The sequence below is a fragment of the Pseudomyrmex gracilis genome, unplaced genomic scaffold, assembly GCF_002006095.1.
Source record: "Pseudomyrmex gracilis isolate BER0280 unplaced genomic scaffold, ASM200609v1 scaffold_90, whole genome shotgun sequence".
In the NCBI taxonomy this organism is placed as follows: Eukaryota; Metazoa; Arthropoda; class Insecta; order Hymenoptera; family Formicidae; genus Pseudomyrmex; species Pseudomyrmex gracilis.
Genome location: NW_018020674.1, coordinates 380,225 through 395,011, shown reverse-complemented (window position 1 = coordinate 395,011; position 14,787 = coordinate 380,225). Strand labels below are relative to the sequence as shown.

Below are 14,787 nucleotides of genomic sequence, written 5' to 3'. Positions count from 1 at the left end.
GCCAGGATTCAAGTCGAGTCTCAACACTTATTTTCTAAAAACTTTCTATTTATTTTATAATATTCTGTAATACAGAGAAGGAAAAAAATAGAGAATGGAAATTTGTAGTTTGTTTTTTTTTACAAAAAAAAACAAAGAATTGTTATAGAAAGTAAAAACTCATCCACATAATTATCCTTGTCAGGTTTGTACAAATTTATACAAATTTTTATTTCTTTTCCGGCACAACCTCACTGATGCCGTACATCCCAGCCAGTAAGCGCCCGTGAGACGAAGGTACTAGTTCTTTGGGCGGTAAATACGGACCTTTCTCACCAATATATACATAACTTTAAACATTAATTAAGAAAAAAAATGTCGTACGTTATTAAAACCTTAAAAAAAAAGAAATAAAAATTCACTTATTATATATAGAAAAAAAAAGGATACGGCAATCTCAAAATCCAGTAAGCGCTTTGCGAAAGTTTGATCGGTTCTTCGCATCCGGTAACAAATATCGGGCAGGGCGGTGGGCCAGGTTGTACGCGAGGATTCAATGTGACGTGCACTGGCGCTTTGGGCGTTACGACGTGAATTCTCATTAATTGAGCAATCAGTGGTTTGGTTTGTCTACAAAGAGAGAAAAAATATATGTGCATTTTCTCGATTAACTTTGTAATATAAACATCAACAAGTTTCAATCACCTGCAAGGACACGCAAAATAAAGCGGCATGTCAGTTGTGCTAGATGTCACCTTGTTCCCGCTATCCTTTACAATCCCGGTTCCGGTTGCCTTCAACACCTTGTCGGGCGCCGATGCCATGAATCGGTGTCCACGCGGACACTCGTATTCCACTCCTACAAATATCTTTACCACAAACTCCTTGCCTCCCTTCGACTTGCGACTGCGAATGTTGTTCATATTTTGATAATTTTTGCCTCCTCGCGAGCAATAACCCCCGTGAGATCCGTGATCGCCAACAGTGGGCCACAAGGAACTCCGTTCCTTCTGGTGTTCTAATCTAACGGTCACGTCCCACGGCAGAAGAAAGGCGGAGGTGGGAAATATACCAGTCTGATGCTGAAGACCCAAATTGTGAGAATAAAGACTGCTCGGTCCGAGGCATATCAGGGACCAGCTAGAAAATTGCGGCAGCAAGCCTGCTGGGGATTCGGTGTGCAACATTCCGGGCAGATATTCCGTCGTCGACGGTTGTCGGACTAGAGATTTGTCTGCGAAACGTTTGAATGTTTAGTTGTTTGTTTAAAAAAAATGATGAAGAAAACAACGTCACATTACCTTTGAAAGGTTCCACGTCACTGTCAGAGGCGCGCGTCGCTTCTATAACAACTTTGTGCGAGTCGCTTGGCGTGAGACTCGTCTTGTTGATTAACCTAGTGATGTCCTCTTCGATCGGATCACTCGCCGTCTGTGATTGGCCGCCTGTACCATAATCTGTAATTTCGCGTTTACAATTTTAATAAAAGTTAAAAGTCTCTGTTATGATTAACGTTTACTTGCCATTTAAGGTATCGGCTCCTAAGCTACAAGCTTGCGTGTCTCCTTGTGGAGTGGAAGAACCATTGCGACTGAAGGAGTCGTGGCGTTTCGTGGATGAAAATAACTGAGCTGGTCTACATAGAAAAAAAAAAAAAAAGAAGTGTATATTATTATACAATAGAAAGAGTTTGATGGCGAATTGTCTACCTGTAATTATGTGTGCTGGGTTGAAACACAGGGAACTGTATACTTTCCAATTGCGCACAGCCGCACTGTTTCGCCAACATCTGGAAATAATCATAGTTGGCCTGTCTTAGATTAAAAGGATCTTCCCTCGCACCTTGAATTCGACCGCAATTACAAGCGCACACGTATCTAACTCCGCTGCAATGTTCACTGACAGGTAGATCGCTGTAAATAAAACAAAAACAAAATTACATAACAAAAATAAAATTTTAATTTACAAAAATAACTTTTTCGCACCTTTCGTCCTCTCTGCCTCCTTCAACTTGCTCCCCACCGCCAGCTCCCTCGCTGCCTCCTCTATGAACGGGATTGGTACAAGGATGGCCGGTCAGTGACAAAACTTCGCACATCTGTCTGCCCGATCGCCAATGTTTATCGCATTCTGCTTGCAACTTCTCGCGAAATTCCTCAAACAACGGACCGCGAGCGTGCATCTCGAAAACCGCTACCGCGTGCGTCAACTTCGATTCGTGGTAAGTTCTGAAAAAACACATCGGTATTTAATTGAAACACGAGGTTTTCGTGAACTTTTCGTTTAGACACTCCTCCAAATAGCTTTTTACCTCGTGTAGTGTTGCGGCAAGTTCTCCTGATATGTTTGTAAAGCTCTCGGAAGTACCTTGCTGCAACGACTTTTGCTGAATTTCACGTCGATATCCAATAAACCATGAAGCATCAATAGTTCTTTGTCGTTTCCATGAATAAAGTAATCGAAAAGCTTGTTTGCCACTTGAAAAAACATGTTTAAAGTAGGTATCTGTAAAAAAAAAAAAACGCAGCTTATTAATTTCAGTCGACGCTAATCTGTAACGTTAAATTTGTGAACACAAATTCACATACTTCAAAATGAGCCGGTACCGAGTGCCTGACGTTATCGTCGAATCCTTTTCCAAAAGCCAGATTTATATGTTGTTGCAAAAATTGTTGAAACGAACGCGGTTCTGCAAATGCACAACATTCATATATAAACTTATATGAACTTATTTCACTTCTTATTTAATCTTTTTTTTTTTTACTCATTCTGATTTATAAACCTGTCTCCGTGTCGTCTGTTAGACCACTGTTCGAATCCAGACTGGCAAGGCTTCTTGATGTCAAACCACCAGAACCCTGTTTACAACTTTGTATCAGCTGTCTCATCATGTATCCCAGAATATCCCTTGATTCTGTACTTCCGGTATGCATATATACGAATTCCTGATTGGCTGGTATAGCAAATAAAGAATTTGAACTAAAAAAAACAATATAATTTCAAAATCTTATCGAGATTTTATAAAAAAAAAAACAAAAAAACCAGTGAAATTAGTTTTTCATACCTGATATTTGTGACAATTTTATTCTTCCTCAACACACGATAAATCTGATCCTCAAGAGCGTGTTCTAATTTTTTAATATTAGCTGTACCGTCCGCTTCCTGGAACACAGCTGGACAAGTTTCAAAATAAAATAACATTCGTGGCGAACAAGGTCTGACATTTGTGATCCAATCCTTCGGTAGACTATAAATACTGCTTAACACGTCAGAAAGTTGTGGAGAAATCTTCTGTCTATCATTGTACACATATATATGTTATCATTTAATTAAAAAATCAGTTTGTTTCTTAATTTTCTTTATATATCCTAGAGACAGTTTCAATAAAGATTTTTTTATACCAACCTAACTATATCCATAGCGCGAAATAAATGCACGTAACTGTAGTCGAAGGTGTGCGTTGGATGGGTAAGTATAAGTACGTGAGATATGTGAAAAAGTACTAAAAGCGCTCTCGCGTATTTATCTCTCATACGTGCCCACGTACTGAGAAAATCCTTGCTATTCTGTTCTTCGGTGAACTTGGTGTATTCCTCCAAGAGAACATAAGTATCCAGAAATCCTCTCAAGTGTAAATAAACAATTCTTTCCTTGGGACTGTAGTATCCTTCAATTTCAGACTGACGAACAAACAAATAAAAGATCCAATTACTATCCAACAAACGCATTGGGAAAAATTTTACATCTGAAACAAATCGTCTTACCCAAGATTCTTCGTCAACTTGTGGTTTATCCAGGAGGTTCACCTGAAGAATAGAACTGAGCATGTTTGTCTTGCATCCTTTCGCCCGATATTCAGATTTGCCAAACACAGAGACAATTACAACTTTTTTATCAATTTGTGGAAAACTGAAAGATAAAAAAAAAACAAAAAAGGCATTGTTCAAGTTTAATAAGAAAAAATACAAAATATCGATATAGCATCTAAATATAATTGTAACGATATTACTTACAAAACCTTATCGATTTTGGATTATTTAAATAAATTTAATATTTTATCAAAATTAGCTGCTCACCCGTTCACATCATAGGGAAGAGTAAATTTCTGCGGCCGCATTTGGCTTACTTAACATTAGCCAAATCTTTTGTATACAAACACATGCAGCTCTCGTCTTGTTTACTACTTGATTGCGGTGTTTTGGAGAGTGACACAAAAATTTCTGCGTTCGTGCGCGCGCACACGTGAGCAACTGATGAAACGGATTTGCAACGGTCGCGAGTCTCAAATTGTCCAGAACCGATCGATGCGATTGGTTAAATTCTGGGGATTTTGCAACTGCGACTATTGCGGACGAGGCTTAAATGTAATCATTCAGAGTACCGACACACGGCGCATGCTCGGACAGGTGAATCTTATCGGTACGACAGATCTCTTTATCTTCAAAACATCACTCGGTTACGATTAACAAGTATATTATTTTCTGAAACAAGTTTTTATTTTTCAATTATTTTCTTTCACATATATATATATATATATATATATATATATATATATATATATTAAAAATAAAGAATCGGAAGTAAATATTTCTGTCAAACGTCAGAAGTACAAGTTGAAACTTGTATTTATCTGAATAATTTTATTATAATACTGTCCGGGGGATATCTCTCTTACACAGCCAATTTTTTTACTTTTAGATAATTTTTCAATAACTTTATCTAGGAGATATCTCCCAAAATTGGTTCTCCTTATTGGTTCTCAGAGAAATTGTATCCAGAGGATAGTTATCGAGAAGTATGAAGAAATCGGCCGTTAATTAAATTTTTAATTACCTTTAAATAAATAAAAAAAATGTCATACATTTGTTTACGAAAAATTATAACAATTTATCTGTATAATACCGCATGTCTAAAGTTCATGCAAGTTTGTTGAAACTAATCTTATTAAAACTTGTTGAATTTGTGTGAGTGCAAATGTTTGATATCAAGGTAATCGCGGAGAGATAAGAGATAAATGTTCCTACCTTGTATCAATGTTCTATTATGTTAGTGATAAAGAAGGTACAAGATTGATCGCACAACCGTATATGCCGCTTGATATATAGATTCGTAATTTTTTTTTATTTCACATTTGTGATCTTTTTGGATCTAAGCTCTTTGTTTGTTTGATCATTTATCATACATCACACCGCGTTCACGATGTGGCCTTATTACGAGGCGGAAGAATGGAGCGTATTACCACCGGAACTCAATAGAAGGTGATCAAATTTAATAATTCTCTCTGTGTGTTTTTTTAAATTCCATCTCCGCGGAGATGGAATCCCTCGTCGTTCGCGGAAGTCGATCACATAGCTACTTGCTGCTTCTTCCAAGTTTCATCTTTTTGAGATTACTCGGAACATCTTGTGCGTACTAAAAAAATTCGAAACGAAGAAACTCTCGAGTCGCATTTAAGGTACCTGGTGTAGCAGCTGATCGAAGTTTTATTTGTGTAAAAATTACAAACGGTGAAGTCCCATCATTTGTAAAATACAGAAAAAAAAAACGTAAAATTTAGATACAAGATGTATATATATATATATATGCAAAAAAAAAAATATATATATATATTGCAAAAATACTTTTAACATGAAATAATTTGTATCCTTTTGATTGACACATACGTACGTAATTGCTCTCGCGCCTAAAATAAAACGTGATATATGGACTACCTGTGCAATGACACTTGGGGGACAATAAATCACAGCTTTCATTGATCTGATACAAGTGCAAACGAAATGATAAAGAAGATTTGCTTTGTTCTTCTTGAGCGATTTGCAAGAAAATTTTCAGATTAAATACTTAAAATGTCGCGCGTGAGAAATTCATCAGAAAACTCAACTCTCCCACGTGCTCCCACGTATCTATCGCGTTATTTGCTCTCAATGACGCAGAATCAAGCGAGAGGTGCAACGTTCTTTCCACATCCACGATTTTTTTTTTTTTTTTTTTTTTTTTTTTTTTTTTTTTTTTTTTTTTTTTTTTTCCAGATCGCATCCATGAGAGAGAGAGAGATTTATTCGCTGCTTGCTTACGCATCGTACGTTCGCGATCTCGCGACGGACGGATTTTTCTTTGAGGTTTTGAGGTTAACGGCGATATTTTCGCGCGTTTCTTCCGCACGTCGTCACCGTCGCTCGATCTTCTTCTCGCGCCGAATCGAAAATTGCGCGTGAAAATTAATCCTCGGTTGGAATTTATTATCCCGGACGCTCGCGTTTTCGTGCGAGTCATCTCGCGCGTCTCTTCCACGTTCTCTCCCCCGTGCCCGAGTCTTCTTTCCTCGCGAAAAGTCCCTGACGACGTCAGTGACAAACGTTGATACGGCGGATACATAGCGCGACGGCCATCTTTGAGTGTTTAATTGCCACACACAGGCGAAATTCTACTCCGTCGGCGGTCGTCTGCCTTGAGAGACGGGGGACTCGAACGAGGAGAGAGAGAAAGACAGAGAGAGAGAGAGAGAGAGAGTGAGCGAGCGAGCGAGCGGGAGAAAAGTGAGAGAAAAAGAGACAGAGCGGAAGATATCGGGAAAGAGACCGGAGCGGATCCCGCGCGATAGAGAGAGATAAAGAAAAAGTAGTACACGCACGGTGCGTGTCGTCGTCGTTTATAGGTGGCTCAAATTATCGCGCGGGCGAACGGACACGGCTCTTTAGCCAGGCCAAAGTGTGTGCGGTTTATTGTGACCCGTATTCGCGTCGACGATCCGTGTGTTTCTTGTTGTCGACAAGGACTTTTTTTCGCGCAGCGCAGCAAGATCGTGCGTATTCATGGAGCTCGCACCGCGGACTAGGAGCTAGCTCTATTCTTCACTGTAAATTTTAACGACTCCGTAACGGGTACGTATCCACGTCGTCGTCGTCGTCGTCGCCGACGAGTCCCGCCGAGTCCAAGACGGATCTCGGTTTTCCTCCTCCCGAGCGTAAACGTAACACGCCGGCGATGTGGTGTCTCGAATATACTTTTCTTCGGCTGTGCCACGGGACGAGAGAGAGAGAGAGAGGGAGAGAGAGAGAGAGAGAGAGAGAGAGAGAGAGAGAGAGAGAGAGAGAGAGNGAGAGAGAGAGAGAGAGAGAGAGAGAGAGAGAGAGAGAGAGAGAGAGAGAGAGAGAGAGAGAGACGAGAACGTGAGGGCGCAACGATTCGCACCTCGCACCGTTCGTGTTTCACCTCACGGTGTTTTTGATCCTCGAAGGAGGCAACGACTCCCCACGACCTCCTCCTCCGGGGAGGGTCAAGAAATTTCGAGTCCCGGCGCCGTCGTCACGGCTCGTCCCTCGTTCCATAATGTGTCGTCTCGTCGTCTTGTAATGTAAACAGAGCCTCTGGAACTGTTTACTTCACACCTCCCGGAGATATAAATGCGACACATAGGACACGTTAGTTAGTGAGAGAGAGAGAGAGAGAAAGAACTCTGCCCCCCTTACCCCACCTCGAAAGGCGGAATACTTTTTTTACTTCCTCTTGTGTGTGTTTCGCTCGTCCACGTCTGTCAGTTCCACATGTCGCACAGGAAGTCGCTGGTTTCGTCGCGCTCGCGACAAAGCGCATACCCGTATCAATCGCAAGAGTATTAAAAAGTCTCTCACGACACACGGTGTCGCGGAACTAAATCCTCTCTCTTTTTTTTCTCTCTTTGTTTGTAACATTTGTGTCCTTCGCGCAGTTTTCTTTTTTTTTTTTTTACACTTTAAAGCTTTTTTTGTATCTCGCAATGTGGATTGCCGCGGGTTGAGTGTCGCGATTCCAAGCACGTGAAATCACCAGGCGAGTGACACGTTCGTTTTGCAGAAGTTGATACTATACTACTTTCGTGCTCTCTCTCTCTCTCTCTCTGTCTCTCTTTCTCGGCTCTTTTGTGTTTCCTCGTCGCGCGATCGCCGATTAAACTCCAAGTCCGGGTACGCTCGTATCATGTTGTGAAAAAAAAATTATTATTTCTAACGCATCGGGAACGGAGGAGAACCGAGTCGTGGGATTTGTTTCTGAGACATCTTGTTCACGTCCTGTGCGTTTTGCGTCGAGGCAAACGATGTTTCAAAACAGTGCTCTTGTGTCACTTTTTTTTTTCCTTATCACATGACGAATAATCGACTGGAGATTAGAATAATTTAAATTCTTAGGAAACGTGTGTGGCTACGTGTCTTTTATCTTAAACAGACGTTTTACTTGATTTAATTCACGCAAGTTTTCGACCTTCTATGCAATGATAAAAAAAAAAAATTACATCATTACAGAGATAAATTTGTATAAATAAATTTTAACAAATTATGTAGTAATTTATATGTTTTGTGAAAAGAACACTAAATAGAGTTTTAACTTTTACTTTGGATGAAATAACAAAATGTTTGCTGGTAGTTTTTTGTTGACATATGACACTGTGAGTGACTGTGTTATTTTCGGTAGTGTTAGTTAAAAATTTAATAATATCACACTGATTTTATTAATAATATGCTACTAAAATGCTCTATAATATCGCAAATTCAATCCTGTGCCCACTAGGAGGATAGCAGAGAGTTGGTGTTTTGTATTCGTCTGCACTTGGTTTTTTTGTGAAGCTTGTGGCATATAAACACAAAATCTCGAGCTGAGAAACAATGAATGCCTCAGAACATGGGTAATGCATAATCTCATACAATTATATATATATATATTTTTTTTGTATTTAACATAGTCAGAAATAAACAATGAAAGCAAACCTAATAATGTCATTTTACATGTACATATATTTACAAAGTACATGAAAAAAAAGTGTCATTGCACACATGTAGATTTGTTAGACAGACAGTGTGTCAATGCTAATAAAACCAGCATGAGCCTGTACATTTTCAGGTTTAACCCAGCCTTTAACATGGCCTCCATAAAACAGGCTATCAATGAGGCTGTGGAACGAGGTATGTGTATTGTCAGTGTATAATCAAATTCATAGTGATTCTAATAGCTGATTGTTGGAACACCTGATTCTGCCTGTTTTTGCCAGTTACTGGTTTGTGATTTTGCTATGTTTGAACGATAGAATTAATATTTGAATTGTAGAATTGTTTTATCTAAATTTTGGAGAAATTTCATACTGTTGTGTGTGTGTGTGTATGTAACTTATTTCTTTATAAACTTTTATATTTTCAAGCAGAATCAGTTGTTGCCAAGAATAGTGTCAGTTTGTACTGATAACTTTTTCACATTTTGAAAGTCTCAACAGTTAGGATGCCTGCGCCAACGCGGTTGAGGGATCTGATTAGACAAATAAGGGCTGCACGAACGGCGGCAGAAGAGAGAACGGTCGTGAATAAGGAGTGTGCATATATACGTTCGACGTTTAGAGAAGAAGATAGCGTGTGGAGGTGTCGTAACATCGCCAAGTTGCTGTACATTCATATGTTAGGGTTTGTATCCATATATATATATATATTTGATATATCCAGTATCACAAGTTTGAAAATAAAAGAGAATGTTATTGAGAGACACGGTGTTTGCTGATATTTTTTAGATATCCAGCGCATTTTGGACAGTTGGAATGTTTAAAGCTCATAGCTTCTCCGAGATTTACGGACAAACGGATCGGTTACTTAGGTGCCATGTTATTGCTGGACGAACGGCAGGATGTGCATCTCTTGATCACGAACTGTTTAAAAAAGTAACATTGATTTCATCGAAGATGTGTTAAGCTTTGAAAAACGTACATATTCCTTCGCGAGGAAACTAATATTTCCGTTCCATTTTCATTCCTACAGCGATTTGAACAGTTCGACGCAGTTTGTCATTGGTCTGGCATTGTGCACTCTGGGCGCGATCGCGTCGCCGGAAATGGCGCGGGACTTGGCGTCCGAGGTCGAGAGATTAATGAAGTCGCCGAACGCGTATATCCGAAAGAAGGCGGCGCTCTGCGCGTTTCGGATCATCAGACGCGTGCCGGAGCTAATGGAGATGTTTTTGCCGGCAACTCGCAGCTTGATCACCGAGAAGAATCACGGTGTGCTCATTACCGGCGTCACTCTCATCACGGAGATGTGCGAGAACAGCGTTGACACGTTGAATCATTTCAAAAAGGTACGTGTGTAAGATAAATTTGTCTCGTATATAGCGCGACCGTACATACCCTAGTTTTCTTTAGAACACATAGATGTTGCAAATCTTTCCCGCTCGTCAAGAGATATAGCGTTACGTCACGTGATTGATCAACGTAATCGATCTGCTATATTACTATCTGACCTGATTAGTATGACCGACGGCAGAATTTAGATGGCAATAGAATATCTGATGAAAGAGCGTCTAGAGTGCACATATACAGCAGTAGTAAAAAAATTTATTTAACGCGTAGGAAGTGAATTATTATTTAAATATAAGTATGAGAATGCGCGCAGTTTTAACTTTTTCTCTTCAACGAAATCTGTTGAAACTGTTTTGAAGCGGAAGAATAGTTTATTGCTCTCTTTTTTGGGGGGGAATTACATCAGTATACAATTACACAGATAATTTCCTGTGCAAATAGTAAACGAACTGTATAACTTACAGTAAAACACAAAGAAATAANTCTTATAAACATAACTAATAAATTTAAACTTTTAAAATATAAAATCTCTATAATCAAATCTTTCGAATAAAACCCGGCTATAAAAGGAGCCCCACATAAAGAAATTCTAGAAATATAAAATCTTATGAGCATAAAAATTCTGTGATATAACGTTACTTCTAAATAGTTTTTTTTTTTTTATTTTGTATTTATAATATGTAATATGCTATTGATTGTGAGTTTTTGTGAATGAATTTTAAATAAACTTTATTAATATACAAACACATCGAGTTTGCCTTTTGAGGGAAAAATATTGTTTAATTGTGGAAAAACAAAAACCGATTGTATTAATAACAGACTAACAGTTTCTCTGAAACATAAAAACTTTTGTCAATTGCATTGGGTTGAACATGCGTAATACAAGCATTGATTTTGTCTTAGGAATGCGGCCATCGTGAGGTAATATGCATATAAATGTTCTTCTCTCGTTCATGTTTCTTTGCATGTACGCTTGTTACATTCGTAAATATTCATTGTTTTTTTTTTGTTTTTTCTTTTTTTTTTTACTTGGATTAAACGTTAGAACTCCTCAAACGTGAAATCAACATTATTTGCTTGATAAACAAGTGCTATGTCATACGTTATTTTTCTAATAATTACAAATAGTAAACTACTGTATGTATTATAAAAAAAAAAAAGCTTCTAAATCGTTATATTAGTTACGTTGCATGAAATTGTGTGCGCGCGTGTGTGCGTCATTTTGATACGATGATATTTTTCACATAGCTGATTATTTATTTCAGCTTTTAATAATTGTGTAGAGCTCTCTTTTCCCTGTATTTTCTCTCGTAAAATCTCGTTTAAAATCACAGAGCCCCTGTGAGCGATATGAAAGTATTTTAAGTTAACTAAAACAATTATGATTTTTTTTTTTAATTAAATTAAATCTAAATGTTTCATAAAAAATGTACGTTACACGGGAGGTTTTTGTTTTGTCGATTGTTTCTTGCGTTTACAACATTAATGTTAATGTAAATGATCAAGTTGTACTGTACGTTTACAGTCTAGTCGGAATCAAACGGAGATAAAAATAAAGGTTTAATTGCAGATCGTGCCAAACCTCGTGAGAATCCTAAAGAATCTGATCCTGGCCGGATATTCACCCGAACACGACGTGTCCGGAGTGTGCGATCCGTTCCTGCAGGTCAAGATACTCCGTCTCCTTCGCGTTTTGGGACGCAATGACATCGACGCGTCCGAGGCCATGAACGACATGCTTGCTCAAGTCGCGACGAACACGGAGACCAGTAAAAACGTCGGCAACACGATACTCTACGAGACAGTGTTGTCGATCATGGACATCAAGTCGGAGAGCGGGCTGCGAGTTTTAGCAATTAACATATTAGGCAGATTTTTGTTGAATAACGATAAAAATATTAGATACGTGGCCTTGAACACACTGTTGAAAACGGTGTACGTGGACACGAGTGCGGTACAGAGGCATCGATCGACAATTTTGGTAAGACATTTTGATTGATTTGTACATGTTTTTTTTTTTTTTTATTACGTGTGAGATCGCTTATATCTTGACTTGTTAATATTTTGCGACATGTCTTTTTAGGAATGTCTGAAAGATCCGGACGTATCGATTAGAAGACGCGCGATGGAGTTGAGTTTCGCGCTCGTGAATTCCAATAACATCAGAAACATGATGAAGGAATTGCTATTGTTTTTGGAGAGAGCCGATCCGGAATTTAAAGCTCAGTGCAGCAGCAATATCGTGATGTCCGCAGAAAGATTCGCTCCAAATAAACGTTGGCATCTCGAGACGCTGTTCAAAGTGCTCGTGGCGGTGCGTATTTTTCCAACACAATTCGGAAGATGAGAATCATCTTTCGGATGTTGTAAAATTTCGCTTAAACTTGATCTCTCTTTTAGGCTGGCAATTACGTACGGGACGACGTGGTGGCTTGCACAATACAATTGATCTCGGAGACGCAGTCTCAGCAAGGTTACGCCGTTGGCGCGCTCTGGAGAGCATTAGAAAAGGATACTTCCGACAAACAGCCGTTGGCGCAAGTAGCCACGTGGTGCATCGGTGAATACGGCGATATGTTATTGTACGGTCCGCCGTCAGAAGACGCTGAAACCCCGGTCAACGTGAGTTCATGTATTTCCCGCAGAAAAATATTTGAATGTATGTACAATCGCGGTTTTATAATAATTTCTCAATTTTTTGTTTTGTTTTTTTACAACATTTTAGTTGACGGAAGACGAAGTCATCGATGTGTATCAGAGGTTACTCTGGAATCCGCAGAACACCGTGATTACAAAACAGTACACGTTATTGTCTCTTACTAAATTAAGCACAAGGTTCCAGAAAGGTCACGAGTTAGTATTTTGATCACATTTCTGTATTAAAAAAAAAACTAAAATTTTACAGTTTCTAAAGTGTGCTTTGTGACGTTTTGTCATTTCAGAAAGATTCGTCAAATAATAGATACGTTTGGGAGCAACTTGCATATCGAGTTACAACAAAGAGGCATCGAGTTCTCGCAACTATTTCGAAAATACGATCACTTGCGACCGGCGTTACTCGAGCGGATGCCACCGATGGAAACCGCGCGACCACAAGCCAACGGTATTATAGGCATGGTGAACGGCGAACAGGAACCGGAAGACGAAAAGCCTACAATAATGGAACAAACTACGACTACATCCGATTCAGTAAGAAATCTAAGTTTATGATCGCTATGGGTTTATCATATATATATTACGTATATAAATACGCGACGAGCCATTTTTGGAATGTAACATCCTTTTTGGAAATTTTGCAGAGTGCACTTTTAGATTTACTTGGAACTACGGATGTGACAGCGACGGTGATGCCGCCGGCGGTGACCAATAAAAATTCTTCGCCCAATTCGACCGCGGTAACACATAATAACGATCTGTTAGACTTACTCGGTAGTTTGGATTTGAATTCGCCCACGTCCACCACCTCTACGCTGCCGTTACAACCGCAGACGTCGTCGACGTCGTCCATGTTGTTCAGTTCCACCGACAACTTTTTGGTGGACGGACTGCTCAGTACTCCGACTGCTCAAAACGGTTCGTTACCGAGATTTCGTGTGTGAATATATCTTCCATGCAAACTAATGTAATATTATATAATCATCATTGTTGTTGTTACAGAAGTACCGAGCATAGTGGTCTTGGACAAGTCAGGACTCAAAATAACGTTCAAATTGGAGAGACCGCCCGATATTCCCGATCTGTTGGTCATAAACATGCTGGCTCAGAATTCCGGAAGTATCACTTTAACTGATTTTCTGTTTCAAGCAGCAGTTCCTAGGGTTAGATAACATTTGTTACTTGTATACACAATATGCGCCATATTATTTTAACACAAACAAAACTAATACAAGTAATATTTCGCTTGCAGACATTCCAATTGCAAATGTTGTCACCGTCGAGTACTGTCATTCCGCCGTCTGGTCAAGTAACCCAAGTGCTGAGAGTCACAAATATGAATAGAGTAAGTGGCCAATATTGCGATAACAACACTTGTTTGATCAATTATTCAGTTTTTAATCAATAATTCATCCGTTGTTTGTTTTTTTCTTTAGACATCTTTGAGAATGAGATTGCGTATATCGTATACGGGTCCTGCTGGACCGGTTCTGGAACAGACAGAAGTCAATAATTTTCCCGTCTCGACGTTACAGTGACAAGATGTAATACAAAAAACATTTGTACATATGCCTGCCTAAAAATAATTAATCAAGTCTTGAAAACAGACTGAGAGAGAAAGAGAGAAAAAGAAAGAAAAAGTCTCTTTTTCGGTATAGCGAAACATACCTTTGCTAATGGGTACATACACACAAAACGTTTCTATTTAATTAAACGACTGGTATTTGTTTTTTTTTTTATTTTGCAAGGCAAGACATGATCTAAAAAATTTTTGTAAGAAAACTTTTTTAAATCTTCTGTTGAAACACAAAAGTACCACCAACAAAACCCAGGCTCTATTCGAAATCAGATTGTATAAAACACGCGAGGCCAACAAGAGCTTAAAACACGCTGTCGATCGGAGCGTATATCAGCGGTCAATTAATTTCGCATAAACATCCCAACGGAAACTGTCTTAAAATTTATCCAATTCTCTGAATGCATGCGCTAAACAAAAAAAAAAAAAAAAAAAAAAAAAAAAAATGTTTTGACAAATTCTTGCGCGAGCGAATACGTGTGTTTCC

At 38.9% G+C, this 14,787-nt stretch overlaps 2 protein-coding genes across 8 annotated transcripts; one reads left to right on the top strand and one right to left on the bottom strand.

Moving 5' to 3' along the window:
• Positions 1-125: 125 nt before the first annotated feature.
• LOC109855473 (protein SMG8) lies at positions 126-4,443 on the bottom strand. Its single transcript, XM_020429754.1, has 14 exons — positions 4,056-4,443; positions 3,744-3,888; positions 3,385-3,659; positions 3,044-3,274; positions 2,762-2,958; positions 2,568-2,668; positions 2,291-2,484; positions 1,965-2,207; positions 1,689-1,892; positions 1,503-1,615; positions 1,281-1,436; positions 685-1,213; positions 430-609; positions 126-329 (listed from the first exon to the last, which is right to left on the bottom strand). The coding sequence occupies exons 1-14, from the start codon at positions 4,094-4,096 to the stop codon at positions 209-211; spliced, it is 2,730 nt and encodes a 909-aa protein (XP_020285343.1). The 5' UTR covers positions 4,097-4,443; the 3' UTR covers positions 126-208.
• A 580-nt stretch (positions 4,444-5,023) lies between these two features.
• LOC109855474 (AP-1 complex subunit gamma-1) lies at positions 5,024-14,767 on the top strand. Of its 7 annotated transcripts, none has more exons than XM_020429759.1 (15): positions 5,025-5,237; positions 8,524-8,638; positions 8,854-8,915; positions 9,212-9,404; positions 9,509-9,655; positions 9,753-10,068; positions 11,640-12,050; positions 12,153-12,383; positions 12,470-12,691; positions 12,795-12,922; positions 13,012-13,258; positions 13,369-13,642; positions 13,727-13,887; positions 13,977-14,069; positions 14,161-14,767. In XM_020429759.1, the coding sequence occupies exons 2-15, from the start codon at positions 8,619-8,621 to the stop codon at positions 14,260-14,262; spliced, it is 2,607 nt and encodes an 868-aa protein (XP_020285348.1). In that variant the 5' UTR covers positions 5,025-5,237; positions 8,524-8,618; the 3' UTR covers positions 14,263-14,767. The 7 variants fall into 7 exon arrangements, with proteins under 7 accessions (XP_020285345.1, XP_020285348.1, XP_020285344.1 ...); XM_020429761.1 differs by lacking the exon at positions 5,025-5,237 and adding an exon at positions 6,055-6,860 and having other exon boundaries at positions 9,221-9,404; XM_020429757.1 differs by lacking the exon at positions 5,025-5,237 and adding an exon at positions 6,055-6,860.
• Positions 14,768-14,787: the final 20 nt, after the last annotated feature.

Coding starts and splice junctions, on each gene's coding strand:
- LOC109855474 (XM_020429755.1), top strand. CDS start 5,179: ATGTGGCCTTATTACGAGGCGGAAGAATGGAGCGTATTACCACCGGAA. Junction 12,923..13,011: donor AGGTTCCAGAAAGGTCACGA/GTTAGTATTTTG, acceptor TTGTCATTTCAG/AAAGATTCGTCAAATAATAG. Junction 13,259..13,368: donor CTACGACTACATCCGATTCA/GTAAGAAATCTA, acceptor GAAATTTTGCAG/AGTGCACTTTTAGATTTACT.
- LOC109855473 (XM_020429754.1), bottom strand. CDS start 4,096: ATGCGGCCGCAGAAATTTACTCTTCCCTATGATGTGAACGG. Junction 2,669..2,761: donor AACAGACGACACGGAGACAG/GTTTATAAATCA, acceptor GTGCATTTGCAG/AACCGCGTTCGTTTCAACAA. Junction 330..429: donor TACTGGATTTTGAGATTGCC/GTATCCTTTTTT, acceptor TAATGTTTAAAG/TTATGTATATATTGGTGAGA.